This window comes from Artibeus jamaicensis, unplaced genomic scaffold (genome assembly GCF_021234435.1).
Source record: "Artibeus jamaicensis isolate MK-2021 breed Jamaican fruit bat unplaced genomic scaffold, CSHL_Jam_final scaffold_804, whole genome shotgun sequence".
Taxonomy (NCBI): Eukaryota; Metazoa; Chordata; class Mammalia; order Chiroptera; family Phyllostomidae; genus Artibeus; species Artibeus jamaicensis.
In genome coordinates this window covers 183,957-203,392 of record NW_026522055.1, presented here as the reverse complement: position 1 = coordinate 203,392, position 19,436 = coordinate 183,957, and the positions used below count along the sequence as shown (strand labels likewise).

Sequence of the window (19,436 nt, the reverse complement as noted above, 5' to 3'; positions counted from 1 at the left end):
CAGGCCAACACCCCCCTCAGCTGGGTACCGAGGGCCGAGCGAGGCTGCGGGCGGAGGGTGGCGCGGCCGCCGCGGCTTGGAGGAGCCGGAGCGGGAGGGACTCGCACGCTCGCTCTGTTCTCACACACACACACACTCACTCGGGATGCGATTAACATTCAGTCCCCGTCCGCCCCTGCCGGGAGATCCACAGCCCCCCTCTTGGCCTCCCCGGGGACCCCTCCTCCTGCCGGAGCTGGGGGAGGGGGCTGCCCCCCACCCCTGCTCCCAGACTCTGCCTCCCTCCTGGGACAACAAGGTGAGGGGCTGCCAATAAAAAGGGAAGAAGTGGGAGCAGGCGGGGACTCAGAATCTGGCATTGAGACATCATCAGCTCCGGACCTGGACTTGGGTCGGGTGGCTCCTGCCCTCTGCCCCCTCCTCACTTTGAGGCTTAAGAAGCAGGAGGCCTTTCACCGACCTCGGTCTCCAACATGCTAGGACCCGGCTTTGGGCTTAGATTGGTCCAGAAGGCCAGGCTTGTAAACTAGGTCTCCATGCAGCCAGCGGTCAGGACTCCCAACCCCCTCCTCTCTCGGCCCCAGAAATTCAAGTGCCCAGACCCCTCCTCCCCCAGGACCCCAAAGTCCCGGCCTCCAGCTCTCTTGTTCAGACCTAGGGTTCCAGACCTAGGACTCCAGGTGACTGCTGACTTCTTCCCTCAGACCCAAAAGCCCAGGTTTCTGCCCCATTCCGTCCCCAGGACCCAGGATTTCACGCCCCCAGCCCCTCCCGCCTCCAACCCTGAGGTCCATGCCCCTGACTCCCTTCCCTGCTGGTACTCAGTAAGCCAGAACTCCCCTCTACTGTCCCATTTAAGCATGCAGACAACCTGGCCCCCTAGCACAAACCACCCTCGGGGGTCCACAAGTCCAGGGCTCATGGATGTCTGTCCATCCCTCTGAGGAACACATACCTCTGTACCCCTTCTTTTACTGAGGGGCTTCGGCCTACATTACCTGTGGGTACTCAAACACCCAGAAGGACATCTGCACCCCAGTAGACAAAGCCTGGGCCTCTCGGTCCCTCACAGCCAGCCGCCCAGCTCCTACCTCTCCTGCCGTAGAGAGGGGTCCAGCACTTCTGTACATGTTGGACTCCTGAGGGCAGAGGTCAGGAGTGTGCGTGTGTGTGCACTTATGTGTGTGTGCACTGGGGGAGGGGGCAATTCTGGAGCTGGGGCTGGAGCCAGGGCCTGGGCTGTGGACTTCAGGGTCTGGGAGAGCAGGGGGGGAGGCTTATATTCTCGCCAAAGAACAGACTTGGGCCTGAATTTGTGGGTCTCAGGGGGAGGGAGGAGTTGTGTCCCTAGGCTCCCAGGTCAAGATGCTGGAAATACAAGATGGCTGGGGTAGGACCCTGAGGAAGGAGGGCTGGGGGTCCTGGGGGAGGAAGGGGGTGGAGTTCCAGATTCTTAGGTCCTGAGGGAGGAGAGGGCTGAGAGACTGGATTTCTGTGTCCTGGGAGGGCGCTGGGATGCCGGACTCCTGGGTCTGAGGGAAACACTGAGGGCTGCTTTTGTTATCCTTTGGGTGACTCAGAGCTTGAGGCCCGTGAAAAGCCAGCCTCTGGATCCCTGTCTAGGGTTTGTAAAGGCCCAGAGGCCAGCCTCCCTCATCGCTGTCAAGGGCGCAGGTGGGCACAGACCGCCTAGAGGAGCAGGTGCCTGATTTGGGAGTTTCAGATCCCCGTGAACCCGCACATTTCTATGAGGCCGTCTTTGGGGTGCATTCAGCACGGACTCTGCAAGCCGGCTGGTGCAGGGTAGGGGGAGCCAGAGAGCCGGGACTCCGCCCTCCGGGGCGGGGCCTCCCGCCCGGACTCCTCCCCCTCCCGTCCTCCTCCCTCTTCCCAGCTCCGGCTCCGCCACCAGCTCCCGCCTCGGCTCCCCCTCCAACAGTCCCCTCCGAGGAGCGGAGCCCACCCGAGGGCCCCTCTTCCGCCCTCCAGCCCAGCCGCCCGGCCAGAACAGCCGCTCAGGGGGGCAGTCCCCCAACAGCTTGCCTCCCTCCAGCCCTGCCAGACCCCCCCCAACCATGAATCTCTTCCGATTCCTGGGAGACCTCTCCCACCTCCTAGCCATCATTTTGCTACTGCTCAAAATCTGGAAGTCCCGCTCGTGTGCCGGTGAGACGCCCCCGGGAGCGGGAGTGCGGGGGCGAGTGCAGGGGACATTCCACGACTTGGGGAAGGGTTTGGAGGCACTAGGGGGAAAGGTCCCTCCCCCTACCGCTTGCTGGGGAACCCCCTCCCAGGTCCGGGGTCACCTGGGGGTCAGCTCCCTTCATCAGACTTGGGGTGCACACAGTTTGGTGAGGGTGGCTCTAGGCACCCAGTTTGGCCTCCCCCTGCCCCACTGTGGGCAGCACCCGGTTCCGGGGCTTGAACAGGGACCCGTGGCAGGCAGGGAGGTGCCTGGGAGTTGGTGACGTGGACCGTGGCGGCCAGGAAGAGAGCGGGAGGGAGACGACAGATTCTGGGGGCGCTGAGGGCAAGTGGGGTTCCCCTGAGGCCCCACCTGAGGTCTGGACTTGGGAGGACCCTGAGGGGACTAGGGGTGGCCATGAGGCCTAGTCTGGGACAGAGCCTCGGGCTGGAGTAGCTGCGGAACCGGGCTGCCCCCTGGCTGTGGGCGGTGGGAAAGGGCCCTGCTGAGGCAGGGCGGGCAGGGGAGGCCTCCTGGGACAACTGCACTCCAGAGCTGCGTGCAGGCTCATCCCAGGCGCGGGCCTAGGTTTATTCCCCCTGCAGCCCACCCACGGACTCCCCCCACTCCCTCTGTGCCACAGGGATTTCAGGGAAGAGCCAGGTTCTGTTTGCTGTGGTGTTCACTGCCCGCTACCTGGACCTTTTCACCAACTACATCTCGCTCTACAACACATGCATGAAGGTAAAGCTCTACCGCACCTGCTGGGCTGTCCTGAGGGGGGAGTGTGGGTCCCAGACTTCTGGGTTTGAGGGAGGAGGCGACAAGGTCCCAGACTCCTGGGACTGAGCCTGTTGGGGACACAGGCCCTGCGTGGGGGGCACAGGCCCCACAAACTGCGAGCTGAAGTGCCCTGCACATTGTCCCCCGCAACAGGTGGTCTATATTGCCTGCTCCTTCACCACAGTCTGGATGATTTACAGCAAGTTCAAAGCCACTTATGATGGGAACCACGACACGTTCCGGGTGGAGTTTCTCGTTGTGCCCACGGCCATCCTTGCGTTCCTGGTCAACCATGACTTTACCCCTCTTGAGGTAGGCTCCTTGGCAGGGTCCCTGTCGTGGGGGAGGGGCTGTGGCAGAGCAGCTGTTGCCAGTGGGCTCTCAAAGGCCTCCTTCTGCAACATTTGCTCAAACTTCCTTATTTTAGGACATAAACTTTAGCTGCATGCGCTTTGGAATCTGATGATATTAATGCAACAGCAGCGGCCATTCACTGTGTGCCCGATGCTGTTCTAAGTATTTCATGTACTTTTCGCCACAGCCTCATTTTACAGATGAGGAAACTGAGGCTGAGGGAGTCAAAATGACTCATTCAAGGTCAACCGCCTCGTGAACGGCTCAGGAATTGGGGACAGAGGCTCTGGAGCCAGGCTACTTGGATTTGGGTCCCAGATTTGTGACTTGCTGTTAGTGTGAACTTGGGCTCTCCCTGCCTCACTTTTGTTATTTACAAATTGAGACCAGACCACGTGAGGATTGACTGAGAGGATACAGCATCGCCTAGTGGTTAAACCCGTAGACTCCAGAACCAGAGAGCTGGTATTCGAAGCCCGTTAGTGGCCATGGGACTTTGGGCTAGTGAATTGCCCTGCACCTCAGTTTCCTTGTCTGTGAAATGGGGATAATCAGTTCTGACTTCGGAAGTTCTAATGAGGGCTTGATATTGGTAAAGCACGGTGAGGAAGTTCTACGTTAATGTTTCTTCAGCAACTGAAATGTTTAGTACCATGCTGATACTTTGACGCCTGAACATTAGCTATCCTGGTTTTTATTCTGTGGCATTTTGGTGGCACCTGTGCAAAGACCTGCAAGGAATTCTGGGAGAGCCTGTGCTAACTCTGTGCTCTCCTGCCTTGTAGGAAGCTGGCCCTGAGTGGCCAGATGGGCTGACGTTTTCAACAGAGGCCCCCCAATTCGGGAGTTTTCCCGGGGAGATCTTGCTTTAAAATGTGGGCCATGGATTCAATGTGTATTTCTAAAAGCACCCAGTGAGGCTGGACAGACCTGACAGAGGGCGACTTGGGCCCCACATCCCAGAACTGTCAGGGGAAGGCCACGCGTGCTGTGGTGGGAACGCCGGGCTGGGCTGCAGGCCCTGGGCTTTGCAAACATATCGTCACCACGTGACCCGGGGCACTCACCGAGCCTGCCTGTTCTGCAGAGGGGGAGAGCGAGGCTGGGGGAGGCAGTGGGGCTTGCTCCAGGGGGAAGGCGCCAGACCAGAACCCAAGGCTTTTTGATTCCAGTGTTTTGGGTTCCCTCCTTTAGAGGGGGCAGTCCCCCTGTGCAAAGTGTTGGCACTGACTGTCTGGCTCCACGCTGGCTGTTCTAAACCCACCAGCCCCTCCCATCTGAGGATGCTGTCCCTCAGCCATCCTCACCCCCATTTTCTGGAGAACTAAGTTGAGGATCAGGAATAGAGCTCCCAGGGTTCGAACCCAGGTCTGCCTGCTTTCAAAGGCTACGCTCTTAGTTGGTGCATACTCAAAAAATTATTTTTTAACCACAGAAGGAAACTTTAAATTTCAGATGTCATGAATAGATAAATGGGGTGAAAACTTGGCCTCCCATATCCCCTTAGGTTACAATTCTAGTCCCACGTGTGATCCCAGGGGTTGGGTGTGTGTCGGTGTAATTGGTAACTTTTCCCAGAGCTTCCGCTGACCTGACTTGCTAAGAGCCTTGCTGGAGGATTCGGAATAATGATGGGAGCAAACGCTGGAGTCCAGCTGCCTGGGTAGGAATCTGCCCACACGTTAGCCATGCGACCTTGGGCCTCAGTCTCCTCATCTGTACAATGGGGATAAGAATAGGACTTGCCTGATAGGGTGAGGCCGTAGCCAGTCAGTGCCTTGAAGGGTCAGGGTGCAGTGCCCCGTGGTAGATGCTCTGTGAGCATGCGCCGTTATGAATACGTCCCGATGTTGTCCACTTATGTCTCACAAACCAAAACAGCTGAGGAGGAGCTGTCCCTGCCACCTGGCCTTGTTCCCTGAGGGGCGGTTTTGGTGTGTCTGCAGATCACAAGTCACCCCAGATGGGACTTTCAGGTGACTGAGGACTGCAAAGGGGCTGACAGATGTCTGCAGTTTCTTCTTCCCCTGCCCCCGGTGCTCTGACCTGCTCACGAGGGATGACTGTCACTGGTCCCTGGATGGTGGCCCGTGACAAGCACATGGGAGCTCTCTCCCATTCACTCACTCATTCATTCATTCATTCATTCAGGCATTGAGTATGTGCCAGGGGTGGGTTATGGCGGGGACAGGACGGAGGACCCTGAGCCCCACGTTCTGGGGAGGGCTGCTGGGAAAGAGATGAGACAGGGTGGGGTGTCGGTCCCAGGGGGCAGATGGCCAGGGAAGGCCTCTCTCTGGAGGTGACCAATGAGCTGAGCCTAGGAGGAGGAGGGAGAGGCAGAATATGACCGTCTGGGGAAAGAGCTGTGGAATAGCGAGTGCAAAGGCCCTGGGGCAGAGAGGAGCCTGGCATGATGGCGGGTGGGACAGAGGGCCTGGCTGCAGCCCTGAGGCCTAGGGACGGGAGCAGGAGACAAAGCTGGATTGGGGAAGGCCCGGAGGACCAAGGTTAAATTTGGATTTTATTCTGCGAAGTAGCTACTGGATGTTTTTAAGCCAGGGAGCAACACGGTCTGATTTCTATCTCTGAAGACTGCACACAGAATGTCGTCCCTACCAGGGCAGGAAAACATCTCCATTTCAGAGATAAGCGGACGCTCAGAGAATCTGGGTCTCTCTCCCAAATCCCATAGGAGGGAAGGCTCAGAGCCCAGCTCCCTACCTGGCCCACCATTTGGAGAGGTATCATTGCCAGTACTCATGTGCACTGACTCTGAACCCTTGGTTTGCATCCCAGCCCTGCCCCTTGCTGCCTGCATGGTCTTGGGCAAGTCTCTTCCGCTCTCTGGGCCTGTTTCCTCCTCTGTAGCACGGGAGTGCTAATAACAGCACCTCCCTCGTGGGGTTGTGTTGAGACCTAAATGGGAGCAGGTGGCACAGGCGGAGCGATGTCTGGCACACAGAAGTGCCTCTGGCACGCCTCGCCGTCCCGTCTCCATCCTGCAGCACCGCTGTCTGCAGCCACCACCTGCCTTCTCTCCCGCCCGGGCCCCTCCTGCCTGGTCCTGCCCTCTTCCCCTGCTCTGCCTCCTCCCTGCAGATCCTCTGGACCTTCTCCATCTACCTGGAGTCGGTGGCCATCCTGCCGCAGCTCTTCATGGTGAGCAAGACGGGCGAGGCAGAGACCATCACCAGCCACTACCTGTTTGCGCTGGGCGTCTACCGCACGCTCTATCTCTTCAACTGGATCTGGCGCTACCACTTCGAGGGCTTCTTTGACCTCATCGCCATTGTGGCCGGCCTGGTCCAGACGGTCCTCTACTGCGATTTCTTCTACCTCTACATCACCAAAGGTAGCCAGCATGGGGGCCGGCCGCAGTGGTCCTGCTCTCTCCCAAGTCCTCGCCCTCTGTGGCCCCGCCCCGGCCCCAGGAATTCAGCCCTCCAGCCCTGGCCTCCCTAAGGACCAAGGACTTGCCCCCTCAGCCTCCATGTCTCTGAGGGATGAGAGCGAGGCTGCTTTCCTGCACGGGGCGGGGCTTCCGCCTTGGACCACACAGACCAGGCATCCCTCTCTCCAGCCCCTGGGCATTTGCAGGAAGAGGAGACAGGACAGAGAAGGGCACAGGTGGCCTCTGACTTTTCCTATCTGGCAGTTTGTTCTAAGCCCTCCTCCTGCCCTGAGGTCCGTCGGAGTCAGTCTGACACCCAGTCTGACACCCATAAAACAATCTCGAATTCCCATGTCCCAGCAGTGCTCAGAGAAGGGAGGGCCTTGTCTCTGTTCATTGATCTGTGTCCATGCCCTCCGGGATTCAGGCCCACGATGACTGAGTGAATGAGTGATTGATTGATTCATTTATTGAGCACCTCCCTGGTCCCTGGCCAGAGCTGGGCTCTGGGGAAAAGACAGACGGAGCCCTCCCCTCCCCTTATGAATCTAGCTGGGGGAGACAGTGAGTGAACAGGGACAGAGAGGTGGCTGCAGGCAGTGCGGAGAGCTGGGACAGAGGAAGCCAGGGGTACCAGCCACCGTGGAGAGTGAGGGGCTGCTTTACATGCGGGGAGGTCTTGGGGGAGGCCTCTTTGAGGAGGTGATTAAAGCAGAGACCTGAGAAATCAGGTGCCAGTTGGTGTGAAGGAAAGAAGGGACGGGAGGGTGGGGGCCTGGGGGCAGCCCTGGGCCCCTCGGGATTAAGGCCGGGAGGTGGTGGTCCCACCTGCACAGCCCGGCTGGACCCTCTGTCCCCAGCTCCCTCTTGCCATCCAAGGCCTCCAGCCCGAGGCCTTCCAGGGTGAGAGGGGCAGTCATCACTAGAAAGCGTGGGGCCTCCTCTGGTCTCGGCCCCTAGGACAGGACTAGGGTTCCCCCACCCCACTTGTTGGTAATTCAGGCTGATTTCCACAGTTTATAATCCAGAGTTGTGGGGCCCGGCCTCCTCAAATCTCCGCCCATCCCAGTGCCCAGGCCCCTGCTCCGGGTGTGGGAGGCCGTTCCCTCCAAGGGGCCCCACGGTCACGCCTGCCTCCCTTTCTCTCCTCACAGTCCTGAAGGGGAAGAAGCTGAGTTTGCCAGCGTAGCCCCGGTCCTCGCCGTCCCTCTCCTCGTCAGCGGAGAGAGGCAGAGGAAGGCGACGCAAGACGAAGAGCCTTCCTGTCCAGGGGTGACTTTTTTAAGATCCAGCCTTTCCCCACGCTCCATCTTCCTCCTGCCGGGTTTCAGGGGGTGGTGGAGGACCCGAGACTTGGGGAGCTCAGGACCTGGGCTGTTTGTAGTTTTTTGCCTTTTAGAGAAGAAAAAAAAAATCTTTCCACTATTTAGTTTTTGATTCTGATGACTTCTTTCTCTTTGAGTCTCTGGCTCCGATTTTATAAACTGTTTCAAGTATCCTGTACTGGGGAGGGGGGCCCAGGGTGGGAGATCCTTTCTCTCTCCCGAGCGCCTCTGCTCCCCTCCAGATCCTGCCCCCAGCCCCACTGTTTGCCAAACACTAAATCTGCCCACGCCTGTCTCCCGCCTTCCACCCTGGCTGCAAACACGGCCCCTGCCCCCCAAACTTCTGGGTTGGGGACAGGGAGGAAGGGGGGGAAAGGTCTCCCCTGATTTTTCATAACAATTTTTTCCCAGAGTTTGGGGTTTTTTAGTCTTGTCCTGGTTTTGGGGCATTTAGGGGGCTGGTTCCAGGGTCGCCACGACTCAGCCACCATGTTTTTGTACGGAATTGATGGTTGATTCTTTGTTCTCTTGAAATAAACCGAGGAAAATGACGCCTCTCTTTCGCTACTCCTTGCCCTCTCTCTCTGGCGTTTGTGGGGTCCCACCTGAGCCCCTCTCTCTGCTTCTGCTTTATCCCGTTGACCCTCCACAGGCGGCTGAGGCCTGGGAGGAGCAGAAAGAGGAGAAACGGGGTTTCCCAAGCCTGTGAACTGTGTGTCCTGACTCCTCACGGTCCCGCTGGGGAAGATGCTTTGGAGAAAGAAGTCTCGAAGATTCTCCCTATCCCTGACTGTTCTCTCGGATCTCAGGGTGACAAAAGACCTGAGGTCACCAGCAGGCAGCCCCCGTCCCACCCTTGTCTGGCATTTTGTTGAGCCATTGTGTTTTTTTTTTTTTTAAGAAAAAAGGAGGAATTGGTTGCCAGTCTTTACAAACCAGAGTTTCATGTGAAAATCTGAATTTGTGGATTCTCTTGGGGAAAAAAAAATCTGTCCCCCTGACAGTGCCAGGTCCTCGTGTCTGGGTGGTGGCAGGGCCCAATGGAGAGCCTTGAGCTTTTCCCCACAGTCCCCAGGACTCGGCCCAGGGGTCATTACCATTTATTATCCGGGCTGGCATGTCATTTTCTGTTTCCGTTTGTGGAGTTAAAAGGGAAGGAGATGTTTTCCTCCTGTCCCTCCACACCTAGCCTATTTACTTCACTGCCATTACCTGCCTGGCACTTGGAAGCTTTGGCGTTCTTTTCCCGGAATTAGTCAGACTCCCTAAATGTCCACTGAGACCTTCTTTAACCGCCCTCAGATCCCCAGCAGGATGGTTCTGGAAGCTGGGAGGCAGGCAGCTGCTGTTTCCTGAGCAGCCTGTTCATTCCTGGCCACGTGTCTTCCGTGGAGGCGCCCACTGGACCCTCAGCACCCCTGGGGGTCCCTCTGCGGAGGAAGCCGGGGTTCAGGGGGCTCAGCGGTCGGGTGGCGGAGGTGGGTTTGTGCCCCAGCTCCCTGGCGCTGGAGCCTCTGTGTTTTAAAGGCCACTGCTGTGGGGGTTTCCAACTATTTATGTTTTTCTTTCTCTTAAGCCAAGGGACCTTCTCTTTAGAGGAATGTTGCCCAGGGGCCTCCTGTGGAAAATGCAGGAACAGGCTGCTAGCGTGGATCTGGGGCTGCGAGGCGGCCCTCCTTGAACTCGGTCCGAGAACCACCACCGCCAGTCTGGTCCAGGTCTCTGGCTTTGCAGCCCACATGGCGGCTCGGGGCCCAGAGAAACCAAGGGGCGTGTCCCAGTTTCCCCGGTAGGCGTGCGGCCCAGCGCTCCGGTCTTCCCATTCCGCCTCGCAGCGCCGCGCTCCACTCCACGGCCGCCGTCTCTCCCCGGTGCCCACGGGGCTGCGCCCTGTGTGTTCGGTACCCCGGCACTGGGCTCGGGGCCTGCCCCGTGGGAAACCTCGCGGAGGGACTCCCCACAGCTCGGTCCCTTCGTCCAGTCTGTAAATGAACGAATGCTCTGCAGGCCGCCGTGACCTCTGTACGGGGCCGTGTGGTCTGGCCGGCGTAACAGGAAAAGAAAAATGCACATGAAGGGATGTCTGAATGTTCTAGAAAACCAGAAGGTTCTAGAGAGGCACTGCTCAGCATGGCGGGCATCAGCTCCACGGGACCCTCCACACGTGGAATGGGGAGAGCCCCAGCCGAGATGTAAAATGGGCAGAGGATTTCGGGGACTTGGTATGAGAGAATGTAAGCTATCTAAGACATTTTTATACTGATGACATGTTGATCGTATTTTGGATATACTGGCTTAAATAAAATCTATGAAAATGTCACTTGTTTTGCTCTCCTTTTCTGACTGTGGCTACTAGACTGTCTAAACCCCCACACCTGTTCCCCGGGACCGTGTTGCTGCTCTGGGGTGCCCGGCCCGGTGCCGGGGGGTGGGGGTGGGGGTGGGGGCGTGCGGAGCAGGGGCTGCCCCTTGCACGGGCCCCGCCTCCGCGCTGCTTCCTGGGTGCTTCACCCCCGGGCCTCGTGCGTGGCCCTACACACAGGAGCCCTCTGTGGCCTGTGCCTGAGTCCCCGATGAGCTTTGGGGTTCTGAGTGAAAAAACCCTTCCTCCTCCAGCATCTCCCGACCTCAGCCACCGATGCCTGCCGCCTGCGTCTTTCGCAACTCCTCACGCAGCCTGGCTTTGAGTTGGGTCCCGGGTCAGTGGGGTGAGAGAGCAAGCCTGGGCTCTGGTGTCAGCAACAGGGCCAGTCCCGCTGTTGGCCTTGATTCCCAGCGCTTGGCGGGAGCATTCTCTCTGAACTTGAACTCCGCAGCAGTGCAGTGGGATGCCTGGTGCCTCCGTGCCCTGGCTGATGTGAGGAGCAGAGGGCTCCGTGGGTGGCGGGCCCGAAAGACACGGCTCCTCCCTGTCACCACCTCTAACCTGCCACTATCACGGCGGCACCCAGACGGCAGGCCAGGTGGCACGGGCCCTCGACAGAGACCCCTGAGGAGACCTTGTTGGCTTTCTCCCCAGCCCGGCCACTCCAGCAACCAGAGAGGGACAGACGTGAGAAGGACAGAGGGCTGTTTTCAGAAACCCTTCTGGAGGGAGGATGAGCTCTTTACTGAGGTGGGTGAGGAGGCCTAGTTGTCGGGCATCATGGCGAGGCGGGGGACCTTCGGAGTGGCCAGATACGGGGACAGGGCGGAGCTGGCGTAACTCATGCTGTTGGGGCCAGCGGTGGGCGTGTTGATGGGGCTGGAGGCAGAGGGCGGGGAGAGGGTGGTCAGCACCAGGCCACCCTCGTCCAGAGAGCGCTTGTAGGGGACCGGAGCGTCGTTTCGGAGGTCCTGTAGGGCCAGGTAGGCCTGGAATATCTGTGGGCAGAGCAGGGTGTGCTGGAGGCGGCTGGGGGCTGGGGGCTGGGGCCTGGCCTGGGGGCGAGGGAGACGCAGGGTGCGCTGCGCCCGCTGCTCGCTCACTCACTGGTCAAGGGCACCCAGCATGATCCCAAACGCTGGCCTGCATCTGCTCGGAGGAAGGGACACCTTCTTTCCCATTTGCTGGGGAGTCGTTGAAGGGGCTGGCGGAGGCCCAGGGGAGCTCACTGACGGGGCGGACGTTGTATCCCCCCCCCCCCCGACACCTGCCCTGCAGAGGGTGCCCAGGGACAGGCCCATCCTCACCCAGATGAGGATGGAGAAGAAGGCGAAGGTGATGGCGGCCTTGGCGCTGCTGCTCCCCAGGAGGAACTCTTTGGGAGGCGAGTGCTGCCACTGGTTGGCCAGGAAGCAGAAACCCAGGAACCAGATGCCCACCCAGACGACTGGGTCACAGGAGAGAAGAAAGGCGGGTGGGGGGGGGTGGGGAGAGCCGGTTCAGGAAGGGCTGCTGGACCGGGTCTCTCTGCGTGGAGGGGCCCCTCCCTCCCAGCCCTCCGTGAGATGCGCTGCCCACCGCAGCCACATGTGGCTGTTTACATGCCGATTAAGATTTTTAAAACATGCAACCTCACGGTCCCAGTCCAAGGGCTCAGGGGCCACATGTGGCCAGTGGCGCCCGTATTGGGAAGTGCAGGTACTGAACGTTCCCACCCTCACAGAGAGTTCTCCTGGAGGGCGATGGACTTGATGCCCACCGAGGGCCCTCGAGGCCCTGAGATGCTGGGAATGGCTCTGTGCGGAGAAGGAGGATGAGATGGAAGGGTGGGCAGGAGGGAGGCTTCTAGAGTTGGCCCAGGGATCAGAAGATGTGACCCTTACACTGAGTCTAAAGGGCAGAGTAGTAACTCCCCGGGCAGGAAATGGCAGGCACCGATGAGCTCCGAGAAGGGAGGGACAGAGCTTTGGGTCCCATGTGCCCAGCTGGACAGTGAGGGAAGGTGTCCTGGGGGTCCCCTGGGAGCCAGGGAGGGCTGGGAGCGAGAGCAGGGAAGCTGTGGGCGGAGGCGCCGGAGACTCACCAGCCAGGATGAAGTCCAGAAGCTGGAAGGCCGTCTTGAAGCGGGTGCTGGCGATGCGGCTCTCGTGGGCGTCCAGGGCCAGGAAGGCCAGGCAGCTGAGGAAGGACAGGAGGCCGGCGCCCACGGCAAAGCTGCAGGCCACGTGGTTGCTGTTGAGGACGCACTGGAGCTGCGAGGAGTCCGTCTTGTTCTGGTAGCCGTCGGTCAGCAGGGAGGAGAAGACGATGAGGGAGAAGACCTGCGGACCGGGAGCAGGTTCTGGAGCCCTGGATGGAGCTCGGGGTCTCCCTGAACCCGCCGGTCCCCGCTGGGTCCCCCGTCTGTGGGCTGGGCCCTGCCGTCCACCCGCTGGGCAGTTCTGGCCCCGTTCTCCCCGTCATGTCCTCAGAGTCTCCAGCCCTGTGCCCCATGTTGCCCCTTACCCATTTTCTCCATCCCAGCTCAGGCCTCCTTCTCTCCCCCCGGGCCCTCCCCCTGGCCTCTCCTGGGCCTCCCTGCCTCCGGGCTCAGCCTCTCCCCACCAGCCCCCACCCCAGCCCTGGAGGGGCCTTTCTACACCTGGCCCTTCCCAGGACAGAGCCCCAGACCCTCAGCCTGGCCTGTGAGGACCTGCCTGGTCTGTGCTCTTCCCACTCAGCCCATGTCACCCACATACCCCTTCTGCCACCCCAAGCTAGTAGCTGCCACCAAACCCAGGCACCAACATCAGATGCTCAGCACAGTGCCCAGGACGCAGGACGAGCTCAGTGGGTGTTTGCCCTGGCGGAGGCTCTCTTCCTGCCGCCACCGCTTCCTCCTCCCGCCCAGCTTCGCTAATTGTTATTCATTTTTAAAAATAAATTTGCAACCTCTGGCTGGCAGGGCCCAGTGGATTGAGTGCCGGCCTGCAAACCAAAGAGTTGCCAGTTCAATTCCCAGTCAGGGCACATGACTGGGTTTCGGGCCAGGCTCCCAGATGGGGGTTGTGCAAGAGGCAAGCACACATTGATGTTTCACTCCCTTTCTTTCTCCCTCTCTTTCCCCTCTCTACAAATAAAGAAATAAAATCTTCAAAATTAATGAATTAATTAGTGAAGTCCTAAAACACAGAACAGTATTGAGAGAAATGTAACAAACACCCAGGACCCAATAAACATTAACTTTTTCCTTTTTAAACCAAATACAACCTCACTGAGGCTCCCCGCCGCCCCCCCCACATCATGTGCTACGTGGAACTCACTGGTAGACTGACCTGCGTCTACAATTGTCCTCCACGGTGTTTATCTATAAAACGTCACTGACACGCTCCACAAGCAGTAGCCCTCGCCATCCTTACAGCCGGCCTAGGACGTGGGTGCTGCTAACAGCCCCGGTGTTTAGACAATGGCCCTGAGGCGCAGGGAGGATGAGGACTGACTCAGAGCCACTCAGTAAGTGCTAGTGCCTGGGTTTGAACCGAGCTGATCTGCTTTAACCCCCTGCAGCACTGCCTCCAGCTGGGCCGGGCGCCTGGAGGGCAGAGGTTCCTATCACAGCCCCAGTTGTTTGGTCCCAGAGAGTCAGAGTTCAGCGTGTGCAGAGGTCCCCGCCAGATATGGGAGGAACCCGTGTGATGTGGGCTGGGCGGTGGGAATGGATGCACCGGGGCTGTGGGATAAGGTGATGGCTGGAAGGTGGGAAAGGCGAGGGAACGGGGACGTGGCCAGGAGGGCAATAGGGAGCCACAGCAGACTCTGAGCCCGGGAGGGGCAGGCTCAGCTTCGGGTGCAGGAAGACCCCTTCGGGGCCACGTAGAGACTAGAGATCGGAGGCCAGGAGGAAGCTGGGGCTTGGGATCAGGGAGAGAGACAAGGTTTGAGTCAAAACCAAGGTCATGGGGCTGAATTCAGGAGGAAATAGGGTGAGATCTGAACTGCACCTTAAAGAATGAGGAGCGTTTCCGGCAGCCAGTGGAGGAAGGGCATTCCCGGCAGGACTCACCGTGCGTGCTAAAGCCGGGGGCTGCAGAGTGGAGCCCCTTGGGGGACTGGAGAGAAATCCACTGTGAGGGATCCGGCACGAGAGGAGGCTGGGAGAACGGGCAGAGGCCTGACTCCCGGAGGCTGCCCACCAGACAGCGGGGCCTGATCTCTGCAGCAGTGGAAAGTGAAATCTCTCACTCACATCTAATTACATGCACGGAGGGGTTCTGGGCAGAGGCTGGCCAGGGTCCGACCTGGGAGTTAGAGCACATCTCCAGGGTTACGACGGTTTGGAGGGGGCAAGACAATGGACCAGAGAAACCGGTGGGAAGGCCAGGACAGAAATGCAGAGGCCGAGCTCAGGCTCTGGGGAAGCCAGAGATATTAAGACGTAAAACTGGAGCAGGGGCGTGATTTACGTGGGGGTGCTGGGCCTGGAGTCGGGGAGCAGGAGAGGAGTAGGGGAATCCATTAGAATTCGAACTCCTTCTGGAAAGGTGGGACCCTTCTATCCCCGGCACCAGAATGGACCTCAGCAAATGCGAGTGGAAGGAGGGAATGACCTTGGGCCCTTCTTCTTTGCTCTTGCCCTGAGCACCTGAGTGGGGCTGGGGAGGCAAAGGATCAGCCTCTAACCCCCTCAGCCTCTGTCCCTCCTCCATCCTTTGCCTTGATGGCCTTCTCTGAATGACAACAACTACGACAGTGAGCCCCCCTTTTTGTCCAGCACCTCGGCCCCGATCAAGGGTATTCACCTCCACTCTGCTTCGCGCTGAAGGGCTGAGAGCCCATGGAAGGGGGGCGTCCTGCCCTGGTGGTCTGAGGCAGAGCCACGCGGAGGGCCAGCAGGCCCATCGATCATTTTTGAGCCCGTATTCATTCTACCTGCGTCACCTCCCTGAAGCCTCATGCCAGCCCCATGCGCCCTAGATGGTACTAATTCATTTCTGTTTCACAGGTGATAAATCGAAGCCATTATGGGGGAGTGGAAAGAGCCAGACACGGTGGACATCGCCAGCTGTGTGACCTTGGGCAAATCACTCGCTGCCTGAAACCTCAGTTTCCCAGTCTGTCTCTGTGCTGCAAAGAGGGGGTGGGCCCTAGGGAGAGTTCTCAGCCACCACCCAGCGGGGTAGGAGTGTCCTCTCAAGGTCGGTCAGTGGAGGGGAGGGGTTGGCATCCAGCCCTCCCGACTTCTAGGCCGGTGGGTTGTCTGTCCCCTGATCCCCAAACGCTTGGGCTGGGGCACTGGAGACGTGGGAAAGGAGGCTCAGCGGGTTGGAGGGACCCCACCCCTTGGAAGCCCGAGTCCAAACTGCCTTCCACGCCCTCTCTGGCCTGTCCCCAGGGAGGGAGCAAAGATTCATCAGTTAAGGCGCCAGCTGGCAGGCAGCAGTGAAGACAAGAGCACCAGCTGCCCAGAGAGTCCCTACTGAGGAGCCAGGCCAGGGGGGAAGGGGAGCTGGGAGGGAGGGAGGGCGGATGCAGGCGGTGGGCAAAGTCTGTGACCGAGCCGTCTGGCACGGCCGGCAGCCCCTCCCTCCCCCTTCCCCACCCCAGTCCGCAGCAGCTGCGCCTTCTCCCTCGCCGCCCGCCCTTCCCTGCGAAGTTTTGGAGGCGTGCAGATCTTTCTGACTTGCTCGCCAGCTGGATGATGTCCTTGGGCAAGTCATTCAACATCTGTGAGCCTCAGTTTCTCTTTGGGCCAATCAGGGGTAACAACACCTGTGTCAGAGGGTCATGGCGCAGAGCAGAAGAAAGAGGTCACTCCGGTGAGGAACGTGAAACTAGGATGTGGAATTCCCTTCCTCCCCTGGTGGAGAATGACAAGGGACATGAGTCCCCATCACCCTAGGCACCCTGAAACCCACCTCTTTCCTCGCTCACACGTAATGATTCGTCCCAACGATGATTGGTATTTAAGCCCTAGCTGGGTGGCTCGGTTGGTTGCAGCGTTGTCTCCCCACCCCACCAAAAATTGTGGGTTCAATTTCTGGTCAGAGCCCATGACACCCACAGGAGGCAATCGATCAATATTTCTCTTTGACATTGATGTTTCTCTCTCTCCCTTCCTCTCTCTCTAAAATCCTCATATCCTAGGGTAAGGATTTTTTTTTTTAGATTTTTAAATTTATTTATCTTTAGAGGGGAAGGGAAGGAGAGAGGGAGAGAAACATCCATGTATGGTTGCCTTTCATGCGTCCCCTGCTGGGAACTGGCCTGCAGGGAACCGGCCTGCAACCCCGGTATGTGCCCTGACTGGGCTACACCAGCCACGGCAGGATTTATTTATTTATTATTTTTTTAAATCTCTATTTAACGAAAGCTTTCCATGAGCCAGGCCCATGCTAATCAGTGTGGGGACACTAACTGGTTTCATTTTCACACCACCTTTCCCGTGAGCAGGGTATTGGAGTCCTCTTGTACACAAGGGTACAGAGGTCCAGAGACATTGAGTCACTTGCTCAAGCTGGCACAGGCACAGGGCGACTCAGTAAGTTATTGAGCACCTCGGGGCACATTCGAGAATGGAAGATGGCACTACTGACAGTGACACCAGGCCTGGCCCAGGCACACCGGGGAGCATGCCACCTGATGTGGCAGCAAGTGGTCTGTTTGATCTCCTGCCTACAGGTTCCAGGAGAGGTAGGAAGGGGATCCTCTGGATTAGGAGCCTGGGTTTGATCCACGGTACCCCACTTCTCCCATGACCCCAACCAAGGTTCATCAGCCCCCTGGGCCTCAGGTTCCAACTCTGTCAAAGGACGGGAATAGAGGCGGCATAGCATGAAGCCCAGAGACGAGTAGTGACTGGCCCAAGGTCACACAGCAGAGTTGGGCTGAATGAGGATTTGGACCCAGGTGTCTTGACTCTTTGGGAATGCGGTGATGATTTAAAAAATGCCTGGATGGCCCCTGCTTGGCCCCGTGCCTGGCACAGTGACGGCCCAACATCTGATGTTCTCTTCCCAACTCCAGGTACCACTCTCTTCCTAGATGCCCCAGCCCCTGCTCCTCTCCCAGTCCCTGGTCTGAAAGGAGGAAAATGAACAGGCTTTGGCACCTCACATGCCTCAGTGTGAATTCTGGCCCTGCCTCCGCCTGGTGACCTCAGCCAGCCCTGCTTGCCACCATGGGAATGTTCTCGATCTGACCTGTAGTGCCCAGCAGGTGAGCCACCAGTCACACGTGGCTGTTGGGCACCTGAAATGTGACTGGAGAACAGAATATTTTATTTGAATCACCGTGTTCTTGCTGTGTATAATGCCCACCCACAGTTTTGTGCGTGTTATACACAGCAAAACACGGTGGTTGAAGTTGACGGAGCCACATGCAGCTTCCCCCTTGGACAGCACGGCCTTTCAAAAATGATTGAACTTCTCTCTGTTTTCTTATCTCAAAAATGGGGCTCATGGCACCTACTACGAAGCGTTGGTTCCTCCCATGAGAGTCCTAGGGGCTAGGAATAGCTCAGGGCAGACAGGGCCCAAAGCCAGGCGTTCAGTAAACGGTGACTTCAGTTCTGAGTTCCCTTTTGCTTCCTTCTGCCCACCCAGCCCCTTCCTGTCCCTTGCTCCCTGGACACTGTGCGTCTGAGAGGCCAGACCCCCCTCTTCCCTGCCCCTCACGGGGCAGTTGGGCTGCAGGAGGGCCTCACCCCTGCGAAGATCCTCCCGACCGTCTTTGGCCTCTTCAGAAACCGCACGGCTTCACTGTCGGCCAGTTCCTGGAGGCTTTCGGGGATGTGCATGGTGGCTGTCCTGCTTCTGGAGCCCTGGGAGGCGGGAGAAGGGGTGCTCTGCTCTCTTGTGGAGGTTCCAGACCCACCCTCGGGCTCGGCTGCTGGAAGACAAGATGGATGGTGGGGGGTCAGAGTCAGAGGCATGGGCGAAGGAGCCTCCAGGGGTCCCAGGAGTAAGGGGCCTGAGATAGGGGGGTACTGGGGGGTCCTAGAAGTGGGGTTGTGTGAGGTGCAGGGTCTGGTAGGGTTCTTAGGAGTCGGGGCATGGAGTAGAGGGGCTGCTTGGGGTCCCAGAGGTGGGGGTGCAGGGTGAGAGGGTTGCTGAGGATCCTAGGAGTTGGGGTGCAGGGTAAGGGGGTCCTGAGAATTCTAGAGGTGGGGTCACCAGGTGAGGGGGCAGCTGGGTTGGGGGTGGGGAGGTGGAGGTGCTGGGCGAGGAAATCCCTGGCAGGGAGAAGGGGTGGAAAGAGGGCTGGGGATAGTGGACTCCCATCCCTGACACGGGAGCCTGAGGGCCCCCTTTGGAGGACTGTGTCCGCCCTGTGAGAGGACACCAGTGGCGTTTCCCAGGGAGTAGAGGTGCTGGATCAGAACCCCTGGGAGATGTGAACCAGGGGAATCCCTCCATTTGGGGTGACAGTGCCCCCAATGGAGAACCCAGGCAGGCCCTTATGACTGGGGGTCACTTCCTTAGAATATGGGCCTCCCCTTGGAATTCAGCTCCATCTTCATAAAAATGCATTTCCGCAAGTTGGGGGGTCTGGACCTCAGACGTGTGGGGACTTGGGCTTAGAACAGCACTGTCCCCTCAGAGCGAGGAGGCCATGTCCGGGGCACTAGGCTACCTTCTTAGAGCCAGGGTCTTCCCTTTAAGGACCCTGTAATGGGGGTGGTGAGACCTGAGGGGAAGCTTCCTGACAAAGGGGTGCCTCCTCTGAGGCATGGCCTGCGTCACCTGGGGGCCCGCTGTTCCTTCCGCCCACCCTCCCCATCCTGGTCCCTGGCGCCACCTCAGACTTCTTTTGCTTCCGCGTTTTCCCGCCTTTTCGCTCCTCCACAGCTGATTGGCTGTGCCCAAGTCCCGCCTCCTCTCTTTTCCCGCCTACTTAGTAGCAGACACGAGCGTGGGCGTGGCCACAGCGGACGTTGGGCCGGCCGCCGTTGGCAGGCTTCACGCGGAGCCCAACCCAGCCCCAGCCCTCTCGGGAGTCTCGCGCCCGCTCCCTCCCCTTCTCTTTGAAGCACGCGGCCAAGGAGACACCCCG

General features: G+C 58.9%; 2 protein-coding genes across 2 annotated transcripts; one reads left to right on the top strand and one right to left on the bottom strand.

Annotated features, from left to right (window-relative positions):
• The first annotated feature begins 1,878 nt into the window (after nucleotides 1-1,878).
• KDELR1 (KDEL endoplasmic reticulum protein retention receptor 1) lies at nucleotides 1,879-8,592 on the top strand. Its single transcript, XM_037140067.2, has 5 exons — nucleotides 1,879-2,166; nucleotides 2,829-2,929; nucleotides 3,122-3,280; nucleotides 6,425-6,677; nucleotides 7,871-8,592. The coding sequence occupies exons 1-5, from the start codon at nucleotides 2,076-2,078 to the stop codon at nucleotides 7,903-7,905; spliced, it is 639 nt and encodes a 212-aa protein (XP_036995962.1). The 5' UTR covers nucleotides 1,879-2,075; the 3' UTR covers nucleotides 7,906-8,592.
• A 2,542-nt stretch (nucleotides 8,593-11,134) lies between these two features.
• SYNGR4 (synaptogyrin 4) lies at nucleotides 11,135-19,197 on the bottom strand. The gene is made up of 5 exons (XM_037140349.2): nucleotides 19,182-19,197; nucleotides 18,088-18,272; nucleotides 12,490-12,727; nucleotides 11,714-11,853; nucleotides 11,135-11,404 (listed from the first exon to the last, which is right to left on the bottom strand). Exons 2-5 carry the CDS (start codon nucleotides 18,178-18,180, stop codon nucleotides 11,171-11,173), a joined length of 705 nt encoding a protein of 234 aa, XP_036996244.2. The 5' UTR covers nucleotides 18,181-18,272; nucleotides 19,182-19,197; the 3' UTR covers nucleotides 11,135-11,170.
• Between the last annotated feature and the right edge of the window lie 239 nt (nucleotides 19,198-19,436).